Genomic DNA, 26,001 nt, shown 5'->3' on the forward strand with positions numbered 1-26,001 from the left:
ACGGACCATAACTCTGACCACGGGACTCGGGCAATCAATTAATACAAGGTCAAGGTCAAGGTCAAGGTTCAAGGTTAGCTTTATTGTCCCTTGCGGGAAATTGGTTTGCAGCCGGATCATAATAAAAAACAACAACATAACAACAACATTCAATACAAGACTGAGATCTAAGAACAGGGCACTACAGACAGAGAATTCATGACATTCAAATTCAAAGTAGCAAAGTCATCAAAAGTGCATTAGGGGGCATTATGTGCAGAGAGGCAAAAATAAAGTGCTATCTGCTGTTCAGCAGTTAAATAGCAGCCGGGACAAAGGATAGTTTGAACCGTTTATTCTTTGCTTTTGGCACCCTCAGCCGACGGCCTGAGGGCAGCAGTTCAAACTCAGACCGAAGTGGGTGATCCTCTACTTCCAGGAGGGAGGAGGCTCTCTTAAGCATCTGCCTCTTATATAGTTCTATGAGTTGGGCTTGGGTTCTCCCAGAAATCTTGCTGGCCACTTTGACGAGGCTGCTTAGCCTGTTCCTGTTTGCCAGGGTCAAATTACCGTACCAGGCAACCATACAAAACATCAATAAAACTTCTATAGAAAAGTGTCATCATCACAGATGAGACATTAAAAGAACGCATTTTCCTCAGAAAAAAAAGACGCTGCTGGACTTTTTTAGATGTAGAGGCAACATGAGAGTCAAAGGAGAGTTTGTTGTCAAGAACTACACCCAAGTATTTATAGCTCTCTACAACTTCAATTTCTGTGCCCTTGATAATTGTAGGAGCAGGACTGGGAGGAGTCCTTCTAAAGCTGATGATCATGTCTTTTGTTTTGGTCACGTTTAACTGTAAGAATGACTTGTCACACCATGATATGAAGTCATTGACAACTGGCCCATGCTGTACCTCATTGTCCTCAAGAAGGCTGACAATTACCTTTGCAACCACTACATTAATGGTAAGTATTTTCTACAGAAAATACTCAAAAAATCTGAACTAACCCTTTAAAACACCATGGCATAACAAAATGACCATTGCAAATCAAAAGTAAATGTAACAGCTTAATTAACCTAAGTTAAATATCACTTTACGTCCTTTCGATAGAAGATCTCACCTGGTGGAACTTGCTGGAATAAAGCCAGCTTGTTGTATGTGATGGATGATGCTACACCCAGAGGAAGAGTAGGCAACGCCTGGTCCAGTCTGGTGAAACTGAAGATCAACAAGTCGGGGGTTAACTTCAGCTAATAATAATGAATGGAATCCCATCTACCAAGTCTTCAAAATCCACAATATATTGATGGATCGACGGATATACACTTACATTATTTTGTATGATGAGCAGGAAATGTTTTCCTGAAAAGTTACAAAAAGACGTTATAATTTCAAACCAAATGTGCACAGTTACTGTTTCTATTATCTTTACTTTATTGTTTTTACCTTCCCAGAGACAAGGTGGGACACAAACTCAGCCAATCCTTTCTCATTTGGAGATGCAGTCAGGTAGTCAAACACTGCATTGATGACAACGTCTTTCTGAGCAAGAGGCAACACCACAAGTTCTGCACTCTGCTTTGGAGACAGGAGCTTTACAGCCTCCAGCTGCACATAAAGAAAAACAAGAAAAACTCATTGCTGGATTGTATTTTATTTAAAACAATCTAGTAATTAATAAAGGTCTAATCATTCTTTGGTGTTTTATAGGTGATGAGGTCTTACAGGGGAGAAGCCTGGGTTGAGCTTCAGGAATTCTCTGACAGAAACAAGACTTGAGAAAGGCCCAAAGTTGTTCTGCAACCAGTGAACACTGCTGTTGGACACACAGCCTTGGCCTGGAGGGGACAGATCAGAATGAAACATATTCAAACTGAAAGGTATCTAGAAATAATACGTTTTCCATACGATCTGTTATTGAGATATTATAGCTACCTGACTGGGACAGGAAAGGGAGGATTAGTTTCATCAGGACCAAATGCTGCTGCTGTGAGGTCATGTTGTCAAGTCTGGTTAGAGCTACGTTTTGTACCATGTTGGCAAGAATATCCAGAGCTGCATCCAACACCCCAAAGGACTTGGAGAGCAGCAGTGTCCAGACTGGTCTGGAACCAGTGGAGCTGGGGGACTTGTTACACTTCATCACCGCTGCCAGATCCTGTGCTGTCAACATGGACACCTGGGTGGAAAGAAGAGCAGAAAGAAAATACAGAAAATGTTTAAAGAAGTCAAGATGAGAAAAGCTACTGTTGAGTAGAATTGAGAGACTTTAGTGGCTTACTGAAGCACAAGCGTATTCTTCAATGCCATAGTCACAAAACCTTCCACTCATCATCTGTCCATTGTTGAGGAGGAGCTGTAGTGCAGTGCTTTGGTAGAGAAATGGAAAATATGATCAAACATTTCTTGCATTACAACAAAATTATTCTTAAAGCTGAGATGTGCTGCTTTAAAAAAACTCACCCGTTAACTCCAAGACAAATGTCTGTTTCTGTGAAAACATGAGAGTAAATGAATTAATGTATTAATTTATCCATATTTATGTACGTGTGAAATCTGCTGTACAAATAAACTTGCCTTGCCATAATTATAATGTTTTTTAAATTACTGTAATGTATGTATAGAAAAGTATAAACACTTACCATTTGCTGGAATAATGTTGCACTTAAAGGAGAATTTTGGACTAAAGTTTTATTACCTTTTCTATGATGTTATGATATCTTAGGATGAATGGTACAGTAGAAAAATTTCATAACTACACCCCTGGTCCGCCAGAGCTTAAAAGCCCTCTAAGCTGCCTCATTCACTTGAATGGGGAATCTCACTTACAGTTGAAGCGGATTGGCCTTAGGTTAGATCACATATTTTAATAGCTTTTTTTTTTTTTTTTTTTTTTGTGAGATCTGATGTTCATAGTGACAGAACACTATGCAAAAAAAAAAAAAAAACAGAAGTCTCGCTAGACGAGATTGAAATCTCGAGATTTCAATCTCGGCTAGCGAGACTTCTGTTTTTTTTTTTTTTTTTGAATCTGCTGTACAAATTTGTGGCGGCTCAGGGGTGGAGTTATGACATTTTTCTACTGTACCATTCATCCTAAGATATCATAACATCATAGAAAAGGTAATAACACTTTAGTCCAAAATTCTCCTTTAAGGGAAAAGGGTGAAATGGTTGTGAATTTACTGAAATTAACATAATACTCTGCTTAACATTTAAAGCTTGATTACAAATTAAGGTCAATACCTCTCCACTGTATATGGTGCAGCCTAAGAAAAGAAAAGTGCAGATATTAGGCTTTTGCTCATTTCTAAAACACCATGGCAAAACAAAATAACCGATACAAATCAAAGGTAAATGTAACGGCAATGTTTACATCATGTAGATAGAAGATCTCACCTGGTGGAACGTGATGAAGTAAAGTTAGCTTGTTGTATGCGATGGATGATGCTACACTCGGAGGAAGAGTAGGCAAGGCCTGGTCCAGTCTGGTGAAACTGAGACCCAACAAGTCGGGGTTAATATCAGCCAATAATGAATGAAATCACATCTACCTGTCTTCAAAAAACATAATACCGTATTTTCCGCACTATAACCGTCAGTGCGCCTTATAGTGCGGATGCGCCTTATAATCCGATGCGCCTTATATATGTATCAATATTGGTTTCCTTGGTTTCCGCACTATAAGGCGCACCGTCAGTGCGCCTTATAGTGCGGATGCGCCTTATAATGCGGTGCGCCCTATATATGAAAATAATACATTTATTGAAGGTGCGCCTTATACTCAGATGCGCCTTATAGTGCGGAAAATACGGTACTATATATTGATGGATCTACTTACATTATTTGGTATGATGAGCAGGAAATGTTTCCCTGAAAAGTGGCAAAAATATGATGTCATTTCAAACCTTAATGTGCATGGTTACATTTTCTATTATCTTTACTTTATGTTTTTACCGTTTCCAGAGAACATAACAAGGTGGGACACAAACTCAGCCAATCCCCCCGGAGATGCAGTCAGGGAGTCAAACACTGCGTTGATGACAACGTCTTTCTCAGCAGGAAGAGGCAACACCACAAGTTCTGCACTCTGCTTTGGAGACAGGAGCCTTACAGCCTCCAGCTGCACAGAAACAGACAGTCAAGAAAATAATCATCACCACCACTGGATTTTATTTGATAATAATAATAAGGTAACTATTTGGTCTAATCGGTCTTTAGCGGGCTTTTTTATGTGACAGCTATGAAGTCTTACAGGGGAGAAGCCTGGGTTGAGATTCATTCTCTGACAGACACAAGGACTGAGAATGACCCAAACTTGTTCTGCAGCCAGTAAGCACTGCTGTTGGACACACAGCCTTGGTCTGGAGGGATCAGAACAAAATATTAAGGCATCCAAACAGAAAAATGGCTGCAAATACCAGTCAAAACATTTTCCAGTAAAGATATCCCATTCTAATTGAGAATAGAATGGGAATATATTTATTTAGCAAATACATTTGAAAATGAGAGCCAAACTGTTATTGAGATATTGCAGTTAGTCAGTACCTGGCTGTGGTCGGGAGAGGAAAGGGAGGATTAGTTCCTTCAGGCCCAAATGCTGCTGCTGTGAGGTCATGTTGTCAAACTGATGGCTAAACTCCTTCAAACTGGTGAATCAAACACAGAATGAGAAATACTTATTTCTTAGCTTATTGGTGAAGCTAGAGAAAAGGCAACGGAGTCATCAAAATCAAAATCATCCCCCAGGAAGAATGAAGGTGCACAGAAAAGTCTATGGAAATCCAGCAGTCAGAATTGCCACTCTCATCTCTCCAATCACATCCAGAACCACAGACGCTGATGGACCAGTCATGGTCATGGACTAGGGGAAGGATTACATGGGTCAATATTTAATATTATTAAATTTGCATTAACATTATGTGAGGATATTTAATGTATGGAATAGTAGATAAAGATTCTGGCTCTATAATAGAGATATTATTTTTTTCATTAGCAAATCTTTTTAAGATTATTAAAAACATGAGCTTTAGATTTAAATAATTTCAGAATTCAGATGTGTTACTTTTAATTTGTTTTAGAGATTGTTCATTCTGTCTTCACCATAAAAGTTGTTTTCAGTGTCTGGTTAGAGCTACTTTTTGTACCGTGTTGGCAAGAAGATCCAGAGCTGCATCCAACACCCCAGAGGTCTTAGAGAGGAACAGCTTCCAGACTGGTCTGGAACCAGTGGAGCTGGGGGACTGGTTACACTTCATCACTGCTGCCAGATCCTGTGCTGTCAACATGGACACCTGGGTGGAGATAATGGACAAAGCAGAACAGAAAAAACAGGAAACCTTTAATGAAGTAAAAATTGGAAAATGATAACTGTTGCGTTCAATGTGAGAGACTTAAGTGGCTTACTGAAGCACACGTGTATTCTTCAATGCCAAAGTCACAAAAACGTCCATTCATCTGTCCGTTGTTGAGGAGGAGCTGTAGTGCAGTGCTTTGGTAGCCGAAAAGGAAAACATATCAAATGTTTCTTGAGTTACAAAACGAAAAGTTTGTTCATTAAATATATTTGAGATATTGTAAGCATTGCCTCAGAACACTCACCTGTTAATTCCACCACAAATGTCTGTTTCTGTGAAAACATTAATTAATTCATTCATTATGAAAATAAATCACATTAAAATTCATAACAATCAATCAAAACTACTATACACTTACCATTTGCTGAAGTAACATTGCACTTGGGAAAGAAAGAAAGAGTGAAATGTTTTTAATTTGGTGACATTTAGTCAATTAGACTTTAAAATGTGAATATCATTTCAGGTACCTACCTCTCCACTGTAGATAATGCAGCCTAAGTATAGACAGAAAAAGTTTTGTTGATTTTAAAAATGCAATGGGAAAAACATAACCACTGCTAATAACATGTGAACATAACAGCACAGTGATACATCACTTTTAACTCAGGTACATACAGTCGAAGATCTCACCTGGTGGAATTTGATGAAGCAAAGTCAGCTTGTTGTATGTGATGGATGATGCTACACTCGGTGGAAGAGTAAACATGGCCAGGTCCAGTCTGGTGAAACTGAGACCCAACAAGTTGGGGTTAACATAGGCCAAAAATAATGATTTAAATTATTTCTACTTGGTCTTCTCAGGAAGAAGAGGCAACACCACAAATTCTGCACTCTGCTTTGGAGACAGGAGCCTTACAGCCTCCAGCTAGATGGAAAGAAAGTCAAGAAAAACGTGATCACCACCACTGGACTTTATTTTATATTTTAAAAGTAATTATCTCTTGGAGTTAATAATTCATCATTGTTATGTAATGTAACAACTTTAAAGTCTTACAGGGGAGAAGCCTGGGTTTAGATTCAGGAATTCACTGACAGACACAAGACCTGAGAATGCACCAAAGTTGTTCTCCAACCATACCAGTAAACACTGCTGTTGGACACACGGCCTCGGTCTGAAGGGGACAGATCAGAATGAAACATTAAGGCATTGAAAGGTGTCTGGAAATACAGTCAATATATTTCCTGTAAAAAATATAACATTTTAATAGATTGTAAAAATAGATAGATAGATTGCAGTTAGTCCTGACTGTGGTCGGGACAGGAAAGGGATTATTAGTTCCGTCAGGACCACTTGCTGCTGATGTGAGGTCATGTTGTCGAACTGATGGCTAAACTCCTGCAATCTGTGGATCAAATCAAAATACAATGAAAAATAATTGTTTTCACTTCTTTCTTTTTTTTCCGGCCAATTCCCATCACATCATCTGTTTCCATCTGCTTCTGTTTTCGGCATCTTCCTTGGTCACTCTAGCCACCTGCATGTCGTCTCCCTCCGCATTCATAAACTTCATCTTTGGTCTACCTCTTCTCCTCTTGCCTGGCAGCTCCATCTTCAGCATCCTTCTCCCAATATACCTCTCATCCCTCCTCCGTATATATCCAAACTAACATCCAAACCTCGCCTCTCTTGCTTTATCCCAAAACCTTCTAACCTGGGCTAATCCTCCAATGTAATCATTGGCATCCTCAATTTTGCCACCTCTAGTTCCGCCTCCAGTCTTTTCATCAGTGCCACCATTTCCAAGCCGTACACATCTTCCCTCTCACTCTAGCTGGAACCCTTCTCTCACAAATCACCCCTGACTCCATCAGTTCCACCCTACCTATCGCTTCTTCAGCTCTCTTCCACACTACCCATTACTTTGGACTCAATTCAACTTCACTATTATATGACTTTTTACTCATGAGAAAAAAGAAAAGAAATTCAAAACATTGTGACTTAGCTATGCTTTTCACCCAAACACCCCATTATGGGAGATGAAATGTGAAATACATCCACATAAAGATGATAGCCCCAGGTGGGAAAATTCAGTCAAAGGGTATACAGATGGAAGAAGTCTCCAGCTCAATACTTACACTTGCTGGTATGTGTTACAGCTGAGGTTCCTGCTGCTGAGGCAGTATAGAAACTCTCCTGATGCAGACGACAGGAACCCTCTCAAACGTCCAGAGAACCACTTCCCAATGACATCACTGTCCCTCAACTGTTCATCCGTCAGAATCGACACTCTCAGCTCTCCAATCACATCCAGAACCGCAGACGCCGATGGACCAGTCATCGTCATGGACTAGGGGAAGGATTACATGGGTCAATATTTCATTTAAATGTGCATTACGTGTGAGCTCATTTGGTGTAAAGAATAGTGGACAGGGCTTTTCGCTCTACAATAGAGAACTTTCATTCCAAACCTGGGTGGACTTTATGTGGACAAATAACAGCTTCTGGCCAGAAATAATTGATTTTTTATTTTTATTTTGCATTGGTGCATTTTATAATTACTAATTATAAACATAGACTGTAATTATGTGTAGGTCTGAGATGTACTAACTCAGTCATCATTGTTCATTTTAATTAGTTTCAGTGATTGGTCATTCTATCTTTGCCATTACACTTAGCAGTTTAGTTTCAGTTTATTTCAGTGTCTGGTTAGATCTAGTTTTTGTACCGTGTTGGCAAGAAGATCCAGAGCTGCATCCAACACCCCAGAGGCCTTGGAGAGGAACAGCTTCCAGACTGGTCTGGAACCAGTGGAGCTGGGGCACCAGTAGTTCGGTAGGCTTGCGTGCCGCACGTCTGGGGGCCAACATCCTCCGAGACTAGGCAGTGGTACTATTTAACCCATAGTTGGGGGCTGGTTCGTGGGCACCAGTAGTTCGGTAAGCTTGCGTGCCGCACGTCTGGGGGCCAACCTCCTCCGAGACGAGGCAGTGGTACTATTTAACCCATAGTTGGGGGCTGGTTCGTGGGCACCAGTAGTTCGGTAGGCTTGCGTGCCGCACGTCTGGGGGCCAACCTCCTCCGAGACGAGGCAGTGGTACTATTTAACCCATAGTTGGGGGCTGGTTCGTGGGCACCAGTAGTTCGGTAAGCTTGCGTGCCGCACGTCTGGGGGCCAACCTCCTCCGAGACGAGGCAGTGGTACTATTTAACCCATAGTTGGGGGCTGGTTCGTGGGCACCAGTAGTTCGGTAGGCTTGCGTGCCGCACGTCTGGGGGCCAACCTCCTCCGAGACGAGGCAGTGGTACTATTTAACCCATAGTTGGGGGCTGGTTCGTGGGCACCAGTAGTTCGGTAAGCTTGCGTGCCGCACGTCTGGGGGCCAACCTCCTCCGAGACGAGGCAGTGGTACTATTTAACCCATAGTTGGGGGCTGGTTCGTGGGCACCAGTAGTTCGGTAGGCTTGCGTGCCGCACGTCTGGGGGCCAACCTCCTCCGAGACGAGGCAGTGGTACTATTTAACCCATAGTTGGGGGCTGGTTCGTGGGCACCAGTAGTTCGGTAGGCTTGCGTGCCGCACGTCTGGGGGCCAACCTCCTCCGAGACTAGGCAGTGGTACTATTTAACCCATAGTTGGGGGCTGGTTCGTGGGCACCAGTAGTTCGGTAGGCTTGCGTGCCGCACGTCTGGGGGCCAACCTCCTCCGAGCATTATAATTGCACAAATTTAATGACCAGAAGTCTAGCTTCACATTTGCGCTTTTTATAGAATTGTCACATCAGAAGACAGACCCTTGCAGCGTAGAGAATAGAGATAGTTATACCCTTCCAGACAAGAGCCATATCCCTGCAGACACGGCCGTCTTCAAGGCAAGAGTATAGTCAGAGTGCAACATATGCAACATTAAATAAATGCACTCATAAACCTTATAGACGCCGGTAGGGAGGGGCTTTATTATATTATTCGCTTATAGATTCCAACGAGTTGGAATCAACACTCGATTAATGTTAGGACGTATCAACAGATAAATCCTATTGACACACTTCCCTAAAGGCAAGGCTCCTTTCAGTCAGAGGAGGCATTTATCTGAGCTTCAGAGCTTGCTCTATCGGCCACGGCGATCGGATCCCTTCAAGACAGACTTCAAGACTGGAAGGGTAGAACTATTCTTTACACTGCGAGGCTCGGTCTTCTGATATGACATTCTATAAAAAGGTATTGAATTCATTGTTATATGGGTATTGAATTCATTGTTATATGGGTATTGAATTCCCATTATATGGGAGCGCCAATGGAGGGGGAAGGCTGCTTCTGTACACGCTCCTCAGCGTCGCAACGTTTTTCCTTCTTTTTAGTATTTTTAAGCTTTTATTATTTTACATGTACTTAAAAGACGTATGAAAAAATTGCCTTTCCCTGTTCTCAAGTAAAATATTGATATGCGATTAAAATGTGATTAATTGTGATTAATTCATTACAAAGCCTCTAATTAATTTGATAAATGTTTTTAATCGAGTCCCAACCCTAGTTCTTATATATATTTATAATGTTCTTACCCTTCATCACAGACACCTGTAGCAGAGTCTCCAAACTTTGATCCAGTGTACACAAACTGACCGTTGGAGATTTCCCCAGCAGAGCCACATGACTTCCCTGTGGAAGAGAAAGAAATGTCCTTCAATACACTGGTATGAAATATCCAGTGGTGTAAAGTAACTAAGTACATTTACTAAAGTACTGTACTTAAGTACAATTAGAAGGTACTTTTACTTTACTGGAGTATTTCCAATTGTCTATACTTTTACTTACATCTCAGAGGCAAATATTGTACTGTTACTCCACTACAATTATTTGAAAACTTTAGTTACTAGTTATTGTAGATATAAATTATTATATTACTAGAGTTTCGGGGGGCTACGCCCCCCTCAACCCCAGCCGCGCACGGGGCTTTGCGTTTGTTGGTCCCTCCGTGTCCCTGTCTCTGTATCCGTGGGGGTAACATTTGCAAAAAGGGGAAAAAAAAAAAAAAAATTGTAAGAAAGTGTAATGTAAAAGTTACAAAATGATGAAAAATAAGTAGAAGAAATTATATTTTGTATGTTTCGCGGACCACCAGGGGGTCCGCGGACCCCCTGGTGGTCCGCGCGGAAATCGTGGGATGAAAATTTCCAAAAGGAAAAAAAAAAAAAAAAAAAAAAAAATATGAAGGTGGTTGCTTGTTTTTGTGAAAGCTGGCGAATGGCAGCCCTTTCTGCAAGATGGCGGCCGCCTGGTGTTGTTGTGATTTGGTCGTGCGCACGTGCTCTCGGTTACAGAGCGTTGTAGTGGCCCAGCGCATGCTGCACGTTACACCAGAAATGGTGCCTGGAGAAAATGGTGACCAAAAAAAAAGTTTGGGAAAAAAGGAAAAAAAACCCGCAGCGGCTGCGTGCTGTTGTGGTGATGAGGTCGTGCGCACGGTAAACGGTACGAAGCTGCCTCCCCTTCCGTTTTGTCCGACATTTGGTGAGTAGAATTAATTATGTTGCGCGGTGGAAAAGGTGTAGTTAGCAGTGAGATGTCCCCTACGCGAGGCGTAAATTCAGCGCGGCCGCCGTGGCGAGTCAGTTGCCGACATGTGGTCTGGCGGTGCGTTGTTTAGTCGATAACAGAGCTGTGGGGTGTGGACACCGAGGGTGCGGAAGTTGGTCGCCATTTATATAGTTATAGATAGATAAAAACATACATTAACCACTTGCCTTTCACAACCACAAGGACGCACGTACGCACGCACACGCCACTAACCTGTACACACTCGGGTCCAGATTGACAAAGGTATCCAGGTCCATGTTGACATTGGAGCCAGCGGCACTTCTCACATAGGAAAGGGATGCACCACCTACAGGTCATAAAGAAAATACTGAAATTATCCATCTCTGAAGTGTGCGTGTGTGCGTGTGTGCGTGCGTGCGTGCGCAATAAAGGACAAGGATAGGATAGAACGCAATGGTATGAGCCAAAAGCGTCGTGTTTATTGAATTCCTAGGGACAGTATCTCCAATATTTCAAAACACTCAAAAGCGAAATCAACCAAATCAACCACTTCATCAGTTACCGCAGCCCGACTCAAGGCTGAGGCTGAGAAGGCTGTGCTCCTTATAAGGGCATCGACTTTAAAGGCAAAGCAGGCTCTGGAAATGGAGCAGGCTAAAATGCAAGCCAGCCAGACTGGAACAAATGGAACTGGACATACTGTATGCCTGGCTGAATCCGATGCTAGATTAAAAATCCTGGCGGATCTTGACTCCATTTCACAACCACCAGCACCATCACTGCTTAAATCACAACCACAAATGTTACAGCCAAAATCACAGGATGATGCCATGAATGAGTATCTGGAAAATACTAAAACCCCAAGCATCAATATGGACTCATTTCCAATTAATTCACTTGGAGCCAGACAAAAAATAAAATTACAAGGACCATCAAACCCAGGCCTAAGGCCACCAGAAATCACAGCAACTCATACCCAACAGCAAGCAATTGGGACAGGAACTGGAATTACAGTGTCAGACAATGACGACAAATTCTTGACTGTAATACAGAGGCAAAATGAGATTGCTGATTTACTGGTTGTACAGCTAAAATTGACCTCACTTCCCTCTAAGGAAATCCCAGTTTACGATGGCAACCCTTTAGATTACCAGGCATTGATGAGGGCATTTGAGCATGGTATTGAGGAAAAGACTAGAAGCCACCAAGATAGGCTATATTACTTGGAACAGTACACCTCTGGACCCTGCAGAGAATTGGTTAGGAGCTGTCTTCATATGAATGCCAACACAGGCTACATTCACGCTAAAACACTGCTAAAAAAGCATTTTGGAGATAACATAAAAATCTCAAGTGCCTATATGGAAAAAGCTTTAAATTGGAAAAGTATTAAGGCAGAGGATGGAGATGCACTGCATGCTTATGCACTCTTCCTGAGAGGCTGTTGTAACGCAATGAGAGATTTGGAGGATATAGAGGACCTGGATCTGACTTCTAACCTGAAACTCATTGTGTCCAAACTGCCTTATAAATTGAAGGAAAAATGGAGAACGACAGCTTGTGATATTTTAGAGCAAACGCAAAGGAGAGCAAGATTGAGCCACTTGGTACTATTTATGGAAAAGCAAGCGAGAATACTCCAGGACCCACTTTTCGGCGATATTCATGATCCTCTTGCCAATGTGAAGGTTTCAAAACCAAGGACTGCAGCTGAATCAACCTCAGGCAGATTTAAGAGCAAGGGAAGTAGTTTTGCTACTACGGTGGCAACAGTGTCTGACAGCAAAGCCGAAAAGTCACCTGTCAAAAGCAACATGCCTTTTGGTGCATATGATTTCGCATGTATTTTCTGCTTTGGATGTTCGAAAGTGGGACATTTGAGTAGAAATTGTAAACGGAGACTGACCTGCCAGAACTGCCAGGGCAGACATAGTTGAGGGCTGGTATACAACACTTACCACTTGCTGGAATAAAGTTGCACTTGGGGGAGAAAGGGGGGAAATAGTTGTGAATTTGATGACATTTAACTAATACTCTACTTAACGTTTAAAACTTGAAAACAAATGAAGGCAAATACCTCTCCACTGTATATGATGCAGCCTAAGAAAAGAAAAGTGCAGATATTAGGATTTTGTTCATTTCTAAAACACCATGGAAAAGCAAAATAACCAATACAAATAAAATGTAAATGTAACGGCAATGTTTACGTCATGTAGATAGAAGATCTCACCTGGTGGAACGTGATGAGCTAAAGTTAGCTTCATGTATGCGATGGATGATGCTACACTCTGAGGAAGAGTAGGCATGGCCTGGTCCAGTCTGGTGAAACTGAGACCCAACAAGTCAGGGGTTAACATCAGCCAATAATAACGAATGAAATCACATCTACCTGTCTTCAAAAAACATAATACTATATATTGATGGATCTACTTACATTATTTGGTACGATGAGCAGGAAATGTTTCCCTGAAAAGTGGCAAAAATATGTTGTCATTTCAAACCTTAATGTGCATGGTTACATTTTCTATTATCTTTACTTTATGTGTTTTACCGTTCCAGAGAACATAACAAGGTGGGACACAAACTCAGCCAATCCAGTTGGAGATGCAGTCGGAGTCAAACACTGCGTTGATGACAACGTCTTTCTCAGCAGGAAGAGGCAACACCACAAGTTCTGCACTCTGCTTTGGAGACAGGAGCCTTACAGCCTCCAGCTGGACAGAAAGACAGTCAAGAAAAGATTATCACCACCACTGGATTTTATTTGATAATAATAAGGTAACTATTTGGTCTAATCATTCTTTAGAGTTTTTTTTATGTGGCAGCGATGAAGTCTTACAGGGGAGAAGCCTGGGTTGAGATTCAGGAATTCTCTGACAGACACAAGGGCTGAGAATGGCCCAAAGTTGTTCTGCAGCCAGTAAGCACTGCTGTTGTATGGGACTGATCAGAACAAAGTATTAAGGCATTCAAACAGAACAATGGCTGCAAATACCAGTCAAAACATTTTCCAGTAAAGATATCCCATTCTAATTGAGAATAGAATGGGAATATATTTATTCAGCAAATACATTTGAAAATGAGAGCCAAACTGTTATTGAGATATTGCAGTTAGTCAGTACCTGGCTGTGGTCGGGAGAGGAAAGGGAGGATTAGTTCCTTCAGGCCCAAATGCTGCTGCTGTGAGGTCATGTTGTCAAACTGATGGCTAAACTCCTTCAAACTGGTGAATCAAACACAGAATGAGAAATACTTAATTCTTAGCTTATTGGTGAAGCTAGAGAAAAGGCAACGGAGTCATCAAAATCAAAATCATCCCCCAGGAAGAATGAAGGTGCACAGAAATGTCTATGGAAATCCAGCAGTCAGAATTGCCACTCTCATCTCTCCAATCACATCCAGAACCACAGACGCTGATGGACCAGTCATGGTCATGGACTAGGGGAAGGATTACATGGATCAATATTTAATATTATTACATTTGCATTAATATTACGTGATGATATTTAGTGTATGGAATAGTAGATAAAGATTCTGGCTCTATAATAGAGATATTCTTTCAAATCTTGATAGACTGTTTGCCTGACAGTGAATAGGGATTTTTTATTAGCATTTTTTTTCATTAGCAAATATTTTTAAGATTATTAAAAACATGAGCTTTAAATTTAAATAATTTCAGAATTCAGATGTGTTACTTTTAATTAGTTTTTAGAGATTGTTCATTCTGTCTTCACCATAAAAGTTGTTTTCAGTGTCTGGTTAGAGCTACTTTTTGTACCGTGTTGGCAAGAAGATCCAGAGCTGCGACCCCAGAGGTCTTAGAGAGGAACAGCTTCCAGACTGGTCTGGAACCAGTGGAGCTGGGGGCTGGTTACACTTCATCACTGCTGCCAGATCCTGTGCTGTCAACATGGACACCTGGGTGGAGATAATGGACAAAGCAGAACAGAAAAAACAGGAAACCTTTAATGAAGTCAAAATTGAAAAATAATAACTGTTGCGTTCAATGTGAGAGACTTAAGTGGCTTACTGAAGCACACGTGTATTCTTCAATGCCAAAGTCACAAAAACGTCCATTCATCTGTCCGTTGTTGAGGAGGAGCTGTAGTGCAGTGCTTTGGTAGCCGAAAAGCATGCCTTTTGGTGCATATGATTTCGCATGTATTTTCTGTACCGGCAAGCATCCCTTACCTGAATGTCAGAAAATGAATGCACAGGCACATGAAGACAAAGTTCAGTTTCTCAGGGAAAAAGGACTATGCTTTGGATGTTCGAAAGTGGGACATTTGAGTAGAAATTGTAAACGGAGACTGACCTGCCAGAACTGCCAGGGCAGACATAGTTGGGGGCTGGTATACAACACTTACCACTTGCTGGAATAAAGTTGCACTTGGGGGAGAAAGGGGGGAAATAGTTGTGAATTTGATGACATTTAACTAATACTCTACTTAACGTTTAAAACTTGAAAACAAATGAAGGCAAATACCTCTCCACTGTATATGATGCAGCCTAAGAAAAGAAAAGTGCAGATATTAGGATTTTGTTCATTTCTAAAACACCATGGAAAAGCAAAATAACCAATACAAATAAAATGTAAATGTAACGGCAATGTTTACGTCATGTAGATAGAAGATCTCACCTGGTGGAACGTGATGAGCTAAAGTTAGCTTCATGTATGCGATGGATGATGCTACACTCTGAGGAAGAGTAGGCATGGCCTGGTCCAGTCTGGTGAAACTGAGACCCAACAAGTCAGGGGTTAACATCAGCCAATAATAACGAATGAAATCACATCTACCTGTCTTCAAAAAACATAATACTATATATTGATGGATCTACTTACATTATTTGGTACGATGAGCAGGAAATGTTTCCCTGAAAAGTGGCAAAAATATGTTGTCATTTCAAACCTTAATGTGCATGGTTACATTTTCTATTATCTTTACTTTATGTGTTTTACCGTTCCAGAGAACATAACAAGGTGGGACACAAACTCAGCCAATCCAGTTGGAGATGCAGTCGGAGTCAAACACTGCGTTGATGACAACGTCTTTCTCAGCAGGAAGAGGCAACACCACAAGTTCTGCACTCTGCTTTGGAGACAGGAGCCTTACAGCCTCCAGCTGGACAGAAAGACAGTCAAGAAAAGATTATCACCACCACTGGATTTTATTTGATAATAATAAGGTAACTATTTGGTCTAATCATTCTTTAGAGTTTTTTTTATGTGGCAGCGATGAAGTCTTACAGGGGAGAAGCCTGGGTTGAGATTCAGGAATTCTCTGACAGACACAAGGGCTGAGAATGGCCCAAAGTTGTTCTGCAGCCAGTAAGCACTGCTGTTGTATGGGACTGATCAGAACAAAGTATTAAGGCATTCAAACAGAACAATGGCTGCAAATACCAGTCAAAACATTTTCCAGTAAAGATATCCCATTCTAATTGAGAATAGAATGGGAATATATTTATTCAGCAAATACATTTGAAAATGAGAGCCAAACTGTTATTGAGATATTGCAGTTAGTCAGTACCTGGCTGTGGTCGGGAGAGGAAAGGGAGGATTAGTTCCTTCAGGCCCAGCTGCTGCTGTGAGGTCATGTTGTCAAACTGATGGCTAAACTCCTTCAAACTGGTGAATCAAACACAGAATGAGAAATACTTAATTCTTAGCTTATTGGTGAAGCTAGAGAAAAGGCAACGGAGTCATCAAAATCAAAATCATCCCCCAGGAAGAATGAAGGTGCACAGAAATGTCTATGGAAATCCAGCAGTCAGAATTGCCACTCTCATCTCTCCAATCACATCCAGAACCACAGACGCTGATGGACCAGTCATGGTCATGGACTAGGGGAAGGATTACATGGATCAATATTTAATATTATTACATTTGCATTAATATTACGTGATGATATTTAGTGTATGGAATAGTAGATAAAGATTCTGGCTCTATAATAGAGATATTCTTTCAAATCTTGATAGACTGTTTGCCTGACAGTGAATAGGGAATTTTTATTAGCATTTTTTTTCATTAGCAAATATTTTTAAGATTATTAAAAACATGAGCTTTAAATTTAAATAATTTCAGAATTCAGATGTGTTACTTTTAATTAGTTTTTAGAGATTGTTCATTCTGTCTTCACCATAAAAGTTGTTTTCAGTGTCTGGTTAGAGCTACTTTTTGTACCGTGTTGGCAAGAAGATCCAGAGCTGCGACCCCAGAGGTCTTAGAGAGGAACAGCTTCCAGACTGGTCTGGAACCAGTGGAGCTGGGGGCTGGTTACACTTCATCACTGCTGCCAGATCCTGTGCTGTCAACATGGACACCTGGGTGGAGATAATGGACAAAGCAGAACAGAAAAAACAGGAAACCTTTAATGAAGTCAAAATTGAAAAATAATAACTGTTGCGTTCAATGTGAGAGACTTAAGTGGCTTACTGAAGCACACGTGTATTCTTCAATGCCAAAGTCACAAAAACGTCCATTCATCTGTCCGTTGTTGAGGAGGAGCTGTAGTGCAGTGCTTTGGTAGCCGAAAAGGAAAACATTTGAGTTGCAAAACGAAAAGTTTGTTCATTAAATATATTTGAGATATTGTAGGCATTGCCTCAGAACACTCACCTGTTAATTACAACACAAATGTCTGTTTCTGTGAAAACATTAATTAATTAATTCATTATGAAAATAAATCACAATAAAATTCATAACAATGAATCAAAACTACTATACACTTACCATTTGCTGAAGTAACATTGCACTTGGGAAAGAAAGAAAGAGTGAAATGTTTTTAATTTGGTGACATTTAGTCAATTAGACTTTAAAATGTGAATATCATTTCAGGTACCTACCTCTCCACTGTAGATGATGCAGCCTAAGTATAGACAGAAAAAGTTTTGTTGATTTTAGAAATGCAATGGGAAAAACATAACCACTGCCAATAACATGTGAACATAACAGCATAGTGATACATCACTTTTAACTCAGTCGAAGATCTCACCTGGTGGAATTTGATGAAGCAAAGTCAGCTTGTTGTATGTGATGGATGATGCTACACTCGGTGGAAGAGTAAACATGGCCAGGTCCAGTCTGGTGAAACTGAGACCCAACAAGTTGGGGTTAACATAGGCCAAAAATAATGATTTGAATTATTTCTACTTGGTCTTCAAAAAACTAAATATACTGATAGATAACTTACATTATTTTGTACGACAAGCAGGAAATTTCACCCTGAAAAATGACAAAAAGAGTTTGTGATTTCAAACCAAATGTGCATAGTTACAGTTTATTACCATCATTACTTCACAGTTTTTACCTTTCCAGAGAACATAACAAGGTGGGACACAAACTCAGCCAATCCTCTCTCCTTTGGAGATTCGGTCAGATAGTCAAACACTGCGTGGATGACAACGTCTTTCTCAGGAAGAAGAGGCAACACCACAAGTTCTGCACTCTGCTTTGGAGACAGGAGCCTTACAGCCTCCAGCTAGATGGAAAGAAAGTCAAGAAAAACTTGATCACCACCACTGGACTTTATTTTATATTTAAAAAGTAATTATCTCTTGGAGTTAATAATTCATCATTGTTATGTAATGTAACAACTTTAAAGTCTTACAGGGGAGAAGCCTGGGTTTAGATTCAGGAATTCACTGACAGACACAAGACCTGAGAATGCACCAAAGTTGTTCTCCAACCATACCAGTAAACACTGCTGTTGGACACACGGCCTCGGTCTGAAGGGGACAGATCAGAATGAAACATTAAGGCATTGAAAGGTGTCTGGAAATACAGTCAATATATTTTCCTGTAAAAAATATATAACATTTTTATATTTTGTAAAAATAGATAGATAGATTGCAGTTAGTCAGTACCTGACTGTGGTCGGGACAGGAAAGGGATTATTAGTTCCGTCAGGACCACTTGCTGCTGATGTGAGGTCATGTTGTCGAACTGATGGCTAAACTCCTGCAATCAGTGGATCAAATCAAAATACAATGAAAAATACTTGTTTTCACTTCTTCGTTTTTCGGCCAATTCCCATCAGGGTGCGCCACATCATCCGTTTCCATCTGCTTCTGTTTTCGGCATCTTCCTTGGTCACTCTAGCCACCTGCATGTCGTCTCCCTCCGCATTCATAAACTTCATCTTTGGTCTACCTCTTCTCCTCTTGCCTGGCAGCTCCATCTTCAGCATCCTTCTCCCAATATACCTCTCATCCCTCCTCCGTATATATCCAAACAAACATCCAAACCTCGCCTCTCTTGCATTATCCCAAAACCTTCTAACCTGGGCTAATCCTCCAATGTAATCATTGGCATCCTCAATTTTGCCACCTCTAGTTCCGCCTCCTGTCTTTTCATCAGTGCCACCATTTCCAAGCCGTACACATCTTCCCTCTCACTCTAGCTGGAACCCTTCTCTCACAAATCACCCCTGACTCCATCAGTTCCACCCTACCTATCGCTTCTTCAGCTCTCTTCCACACTACCCATTACTTTGGACTCAATTCAACTTCACTATTATATGACTTTTTACTCACGAGAAAAAAAGAAAAGAAATTCAAAACATTGTGACTTAGCTATGCTTTTCACCCAAACACCCCATTATGGGAGATGAAATGTGAAATACATCCACATAAAGATGATAGCCCCAGGTGGGAAAATTCAGTCAAAGGGTATACAGATGGAAGAAGTCTCCAGCTCAATACTTACACTTGCTGGTATGTGTTACAGCTGAGGTTCCTGCTGCTGAGGCAGTATAGAAACTCTCCTGATGCAGACGACAGGAACCCTCTCAAACGTCCAGAGAACCACTTCCCAATGACATCACTGTCCCTCAACTGTTCATCCGTCAGAATCGACACTCTCAGCTCTCCAATCACATCCAGAACCGCAGACGCCGATGGACCAGTCATCGTCATGGACTAGGGGAAGGATTACATGGGTCAATATTTCATTTAAATGTGCATTACGTGTGAGCTCATTTGGTGTAAAGAATAGTGGACAGGGCTTTTCGCTCTACAATAGAGAACTTTCATTCCAAACCTGGGTGGACTTTATGTGGACAAATAACAGCTTCTGGCCAGAAATAATTGATTTTTTATTTTTATTTTGCATTGGTGCATTTTATAATTACTAATTATAAACATAGACTGTAATTATGTGTAGGTCTGAGATGTACTAACTCAGTCATCATTGTTCATTTTAATTAGTTTCAGTGATTGGTCATTCTATCTTTGCCATTACACTTAGCAGTTTAGTTTCAGTTTATTTCAGTGTCTGGTTAGATCTAGTTTTTGTACCGTGTTGGCAAGAAGATCCAGAGCTGCATCCAACACCCCAGAGGCCTTGGAGAGGAACAGCTTCCAGACTGGTCTGGAACCAGTGGAGCTGGGGCACCAGTAGTTCGGTAGGCTTGCGTGCCGCACGTCTGGGGGCCAACATCCTCCGAGACTAGGCAGTGGTACTATTTAACCCATAGTTGGGGGCTGGTTCGTGGGCACCAGTAGTTCGGTAAGCTTGCGTGCCGCACGTCTGGGGGCCAACCTCCTCCGAGACGAGGCAGTGGTACTATTTAACCCATAGTTGGGGGCTGGTTCGTGGGCACCAGTAGTTCGGTAGGCTTGCGTGCCGCACGTCTGGGGGCCAACCTCCTCCGAGACGAGGCAGTGGTACTATTTAACCCATAGTTGGGGGCTGGTTCGTGGGCACCAGTAGTTCGGTAAGCTTGCGTGCCGCACGTCTGGGGGCCAACCTCCTCCGAGACTAGGCAGTGGTACTATTTAACCCATAGTTGGGGGCTGGTTCGTGGGCACCAGTAGTTCGGTAGGCTTGCGTGCCGCACGTCTGGGGGCCAACCTCCTCCGAGACGAGGCAGTGGTACTATTTAACCCATAGTTGGGGGCTGGTTCGTGGGCACCAGTAGTTCGGTAAGCTTGCGTGCCGCACGTCTGGGGGCCAACCTCCTCCGAGACGAGGCAGTGGTACTATTTAACCCATAGTTGGGGGCTGGTTCGTGGGCACCAGTAGTTCGGTAGGCTTGCGTGCCGCACGTCTGGGGGCCAACCTCCTCCGAGACGAGGCAGTGGTACTATTTAACCCATAGTTGGGGGCTGGTTCGTGGGCACCAGTAGTTCGGTAAGCTTGCGTGCCGCACGTCTGGGGGCCAACCTCCTCCGAGACGAGGCAGTGGTACTATTTAACCCATAGTTGGGGGCTGGTTCGTGGGCACCAGTAGTTCGGTAGGCTTGCGTGCCGCACGTCTGGGGGCCAACCTCCTCCGAGACGAGGCAGTGGTACTATTTAACCCATAGTTGGGGGCTGGTTCGTGGGCACCAGTAGTTCGGTAAGCTTGCGTGCCGCACGTCTGGGGGCCAACCTCCTCCGAGACGAGGCAGTGGTACTATTTAACCCATAGTTGGGGGCTGGTTCGTGGGCACCAGTAGTTCGGTAAGCTTGCGTGCCGCACGTCTGGGGGCCAACCTCCTCCGAGACGAGGCAGTGGTACTATTTAACCCATAGTTGGGGGCTGGTTCGTGGGCACCAGTAGTTCGGTAAGCTTGCGTGCCGCACGTCTGGGGGCCAACCTCCTCCGAGACTAGGCAGTGGTACTATTTAACCCATAGTTGGGGGCTGGTTCGTGGGCACCAGTAGTTCGGTAGGCTTGCGTGCCGCACGTCTGGGGGCCAACCTCCTCCGAGCATTATAATTGCACAAATTTAATGACAAGTCTAGCTTCATATTTGCGCTTTTTATAGAATTGTCACATCAGAAGACAGACCCTTGCACCGTAGAGAATAGAGATAGTTATACCCTTCCAGACAAGAGCCATATCCCTGCAGACACGGCCGTCTTCAAGGCAAGAGTATAGTCAGAGTGCAACATATGCAACATTAAATAAATGCACTCATAAACCTTATAGACGCCGGTAGGGAGGGGCTTTATTATATTATTCGCTTATAGATTCCAACGAGTTGGAATCAACACTCGATTAATGTTAGGACGTATCAACAGATAAATCCTATTGACACACTTCCCTAAAGGCAAGGCTCCTTTCAGTCAGAGGAGGCATTTATCTGAGCTTCAGAGCTTGCTCTATCGGCCACGGCGATCGGATCCCTTCAAGACAGACTTCAAGACTGGAAGGGTAGAACTATTCTTTACACTGCGAGGCTCGGTCTTCTGATATGACATTCTATAAAAAGGTATTGAATTCATTGTTATATGGGTATTGAATTCATTGTTATATGGGTATTGAATTCCCATTATATGGGAGCGCCAATGGAGGGGGAAGGCTGCTTCTGTACACGCTCCTCAGCGTCGCAACGTTTTTCCTTCTTTTTAGTATTTTTAAGCTTTTATTATTTTACATGTACTTAAAAGACGTATGAAAAAATTGCCTTTCCCTGTTCTCAAGTAAAATATTGATATGCGATTAAAATGTGATTAATTGTGATTAATTCATTACAAAGCCTCTAATTAATTTGATAAATGTTTTTAATCGAGTCCCAACCCTAGTTCTTATATATATTTATAATGTTCTTACCCTTCATCACAGACACCTGTAGCAGAGTCTCCAAACTTTGATCCAGTGTACACAAACTGACCGTTGGAGATTTCCCCAGCAGAGCCACATGACTTCCCTGTGGAAGAGAAAGAAATGTCCTTCAATACACTGGTATGAAATATCCAGTGGTGTAAAGTAACTAAGTACATTTACTAAAGTACTGTACTTAAGTACAATTAGAAGGTACTTTTACTTTACTGGAGTATTTCCAATTGTCTGTACTTTTACTTACATCTCAGAGGCAAATATATACTGTTACTCCACTACAATTATTTGAAAACTTTAGTTACTAGTTATTGTAGATATAAATTATTATATTATAAAAACATACATTAACTACTTGCCTTTCCCAGATGTACAACCACAAGGACGCACGCACGTACGCACGCACACGCCACTAACCTGTACAACACTCGGGTCCAGATTGACAAAGGTATCCAGGTCCATGTTGACATTGGAGGCAGCGGCACTTCTCACATAGGAAAGGGATGCACCACCTACAGGTCATAAAGAAAATACTGAATTTATCCATCTCTGAAGTGTGTGTGTGTGTGCGTGCGTGCGTGCGTGCGTGCGAAATTTGAGACATTGTGAGGATTTTTGAGTTAGGCTATTATCACTGGTATACAGTACAGTACAGACAGTTGTGTATGAACTTGGGGTCCTTGACATGGAAATGTTTGAGAACCACTGCAATATACAGTATGTGTTTGTACGCATGTACATGTGAATGAATGCTTGCTTACCCAAAAATGGCTCTGTATTCTGGAAGCTGGTAGTGCTGATAGCTGTAGTGCGGCTGAGTCCAGAGAAGGCTTTTTCTGCGATGTTAAAGAGCACTTTCTTCTTCTCCAGCGTACAGCTGGACACTACCAGCAAACTGGAATTACTGGAAACACCAGGAGACACACAGCACACATCTCAAAAGAGTGCTACCACATTTTCAACCACAAATGTAATTTATTCAGTCTCTAAAATTCAGTCCCTTACATATCTTATTTACCTTTTGGCTAATATGTCATGGAATCACACGCATCACTCTTTTATAATTTGTTGTACGATGTTGCTTGTAGAAATGTATGCTAATTTTACTACTTTCTTTTTTATTTGTGAAAATGCGTGAATTATTATTATTAGGACTTTTATTTCTATAAAATAATAATTGATTCTTATTTTTGCCAGCCCAAAATACGGATGCCAGGGTTAATTAGGTTAAAAATAGTTTTGGGTGGGGCGCCCGTTGGCCTAGCGGTCCAGGCGCATACCATATATACTAGGCTCTAATACAGTCTGACAGAGTGTCGCGAGTTTGAATCCCGGTCCCGACAACCTTTGCTGCATGTCATTCCCCATCTCTCTCTCCCTGTTTCCTGTCTCGCTCTACTATACACTGTCAATAAAGCCCAAAATATTCCCAATTTATTTTTTATAATAATAGTTTTTTGGATTAATGTCGATGTTCAAGTGTGTGCAAGTAGTGAAGAAATACTAAAGTAAACATGATTTACGATACTACTGGCTCCCTCCCCAACACCCCTCACCTGAGGGTGTCCTCTCTCTGAGATGGTCTGTAGGACACTGGTATCCAGGGAACACAGGTTGGGTCCCTTGACACAACTGAGCTCTGCACTGCCAAGACTGTTGCCCGCCTTAGTCAGATATTTGGAAATGATGGCCTTGATGGTGACAAAAAATGTTTTAGTGCACAACACACATGCAAAAACGTGTAAATATAATCACAACGCATTATGTTTTCTCACTTTTACACTGATTACACTGCCTGCCAGCCAGCCAACCAGCCAGCCAGCCAGACAAACAGACAGACGCTCTACCTCCTGAGCCACTGCCGCCCCCATGTATTTTTGTCAATAACACCATCAACCAATTAAAGATCATTTGTATACTTACCAGAGCTGAATCCCACTCCCCATCTGAAGAGTCCATCTAGCGAGCAGAACCAGGTGGTGCAGGAACTCAGGAAAGTCTCCTTGAGACTGTGTCAGATGGTCAAACACTGGATGGATGATGACGTCTTTCTCTGGAGGAGTAGGCACCAGCAGCATCTCTGCAGTCTGCTTCGGAGTCAGGAGGTGTAGAACCTCCATCTGGACACGTTTAAGACAAGAGAGAGACAGACAGGACATAATAGGAGAGGGCAGGATATGAGATTTAACCACTGAAGCCCTATTTTATACGTAATAGAATTATAATGTCACACTTGCAAATCAGCTATTACGTTTTTGAAAATCTTGCAATCCTGTGATGACATGCCCAAAATATACGCCAGGTTGAAAGGTTATTAAGTTACTGAAATTGTAGTGTCAAGTACAAACAATCAAATCAATGTTTTCAGTAAAAATGTTCAGATTATCCACACTCACTCCAGAGAAGTCACGGTTGAGGTCATAGAAGTCTGTGATGGGGGCGAACATGGAGAAGAATCCAAAGTTCTCCTCCAGCCATTCTGCACTATGGCTGGATGAGGAGACACACTGAGGATCTGAAGATAAATACACAAGTCAGTGTAGGGTATAATAGTATAGTATAGTAATAGTATATTAGAATAGAGTAATGTTTTACTCAAAAATGTACTCTGAAAGCAACAGAGATTCCTGTACATCTGCAGACAAATGGTCCTCTGAGCTTGTCTCTAGCTATGGCTACTTGGTTCACTTACCGGACGTGTTGTGATGTAGCAAGAAGGAATGGATGAAGTGTTCGTACATCACTGGGCTGTGGTTGTGATCAGGATCCATGACACGCATATGATGACTCAGATCTTTTACTCTGGACCCAGCAATGCAAAGAAATGTATCATTATTCCGGGACTATTTTGTGTATTTCGACTATAAGTGTTTTCCAAACGTAGGGTCTTACTCTTGACCCATTTTTGGGTCACAGACCAGGTTTTATGAATTAAAGTAAGGTAAAGTAAATATCCTGCTTGTTTTTTGTTTTTTCAAAAATAAACAAAGTCCCACAATCTTTAAAAAAAAAAATCAACAGATTTTCAGAAATTAAAGAAAAGGAAAAGGAATACAAAAGATTTTCAGAAGATTTTAAGAAATACATTTTTTAAATATGCATACTTTATAATTCATAATGATTTTTCTTAATTAGGTCCCAGGAAGTCACCAAATGTATATTTCAGGTCTCAAGCTGAAAATGTTTGGGAAACAGTTATGTTCTAGAGAAGATAGCATTCCCTTTATAAACGGGACAACTCACAGGGCTTGGTAAACAGGACAGGTGAAGTTCTTAAAGCTGAGGCAGTCGAGGAGGCTTATGGGAACTGTAGGCAGCAGAGGCAGCAGTTTGATCTGGAACCACATCCTGATGAAGTCTGGGTCCTCCAGGTTCTTCTGGGTCAGGGATGGAGACTCCACCTGAGCAAACACTTCTCTGAAGTGGGACGCAAGCTCACTGAAGTTCTAAAACGAGGGGGGAAAAAAGAGTTGTAAAATATTATATTTTTGGCTCTGAAAGGGAACTTATGAGCAGAAATCAACCACCAGTGACCGCCCAAGGCTTACCGCTGTGGCAAACTCATTGACCAGTAGGGTGAGCCTTCCGTTCAGCTCTGTGATCATTCTCAGTATCATCACCTCTGACATAGTGAGGTTG

The 26,001-nt window shown here is 41.8% G+C and overlaps 1 protein-coding gene across 1 annotated transcript; it reads right to left on the bottom strand.

Annotated features, from left to right (window-relative positions):
• Positions 1-1,075: 1,075 nt before the first annotated feature.
• On the bottom strand, positions 1,076-25,991 carry LOC311060248 (uncharacterized protein; the record flags this gene model as incomplete). The annotated part of the gene is made up of 12 exons (XM_084078379.1): positions 1,076-1,205; positions 1,318-1,349; positions 1,434-1,595; positions 1,713-1,825; positions 1,923-2,092; positions 4,282-4,351; positions 23,238-23,266; positions 24,286-24,482; positions 24,759-24,877; positions 25,055-25,164; positions 25,606-25,808; positions 25,911-25,991. 12 exons carry the CDS (start codon positions 25,989-25,991, stop codon positions 1,076-1,078), a joined length of 1,416 nt encoding a protein of 471 aa, XP_083934505.1.
• Between the last annotated feature and the right edge of the window lie 10 nt (positions 25,992-26,001).

Source organism: Gymnoscopelus microlampas (genome assembly GCF_963454915.1).
Source record: "Gymnoscopelus microlampas genome assembly, chromosome: 14".
Taxonomy (NCBI): domain Eukaryota; kingdom Metazoa; phylum Chordata; class Actinopteri; order Myctophiformes; family Myctophidae; genus Gymnoscopelus; species Gymnoscopelus microlampas.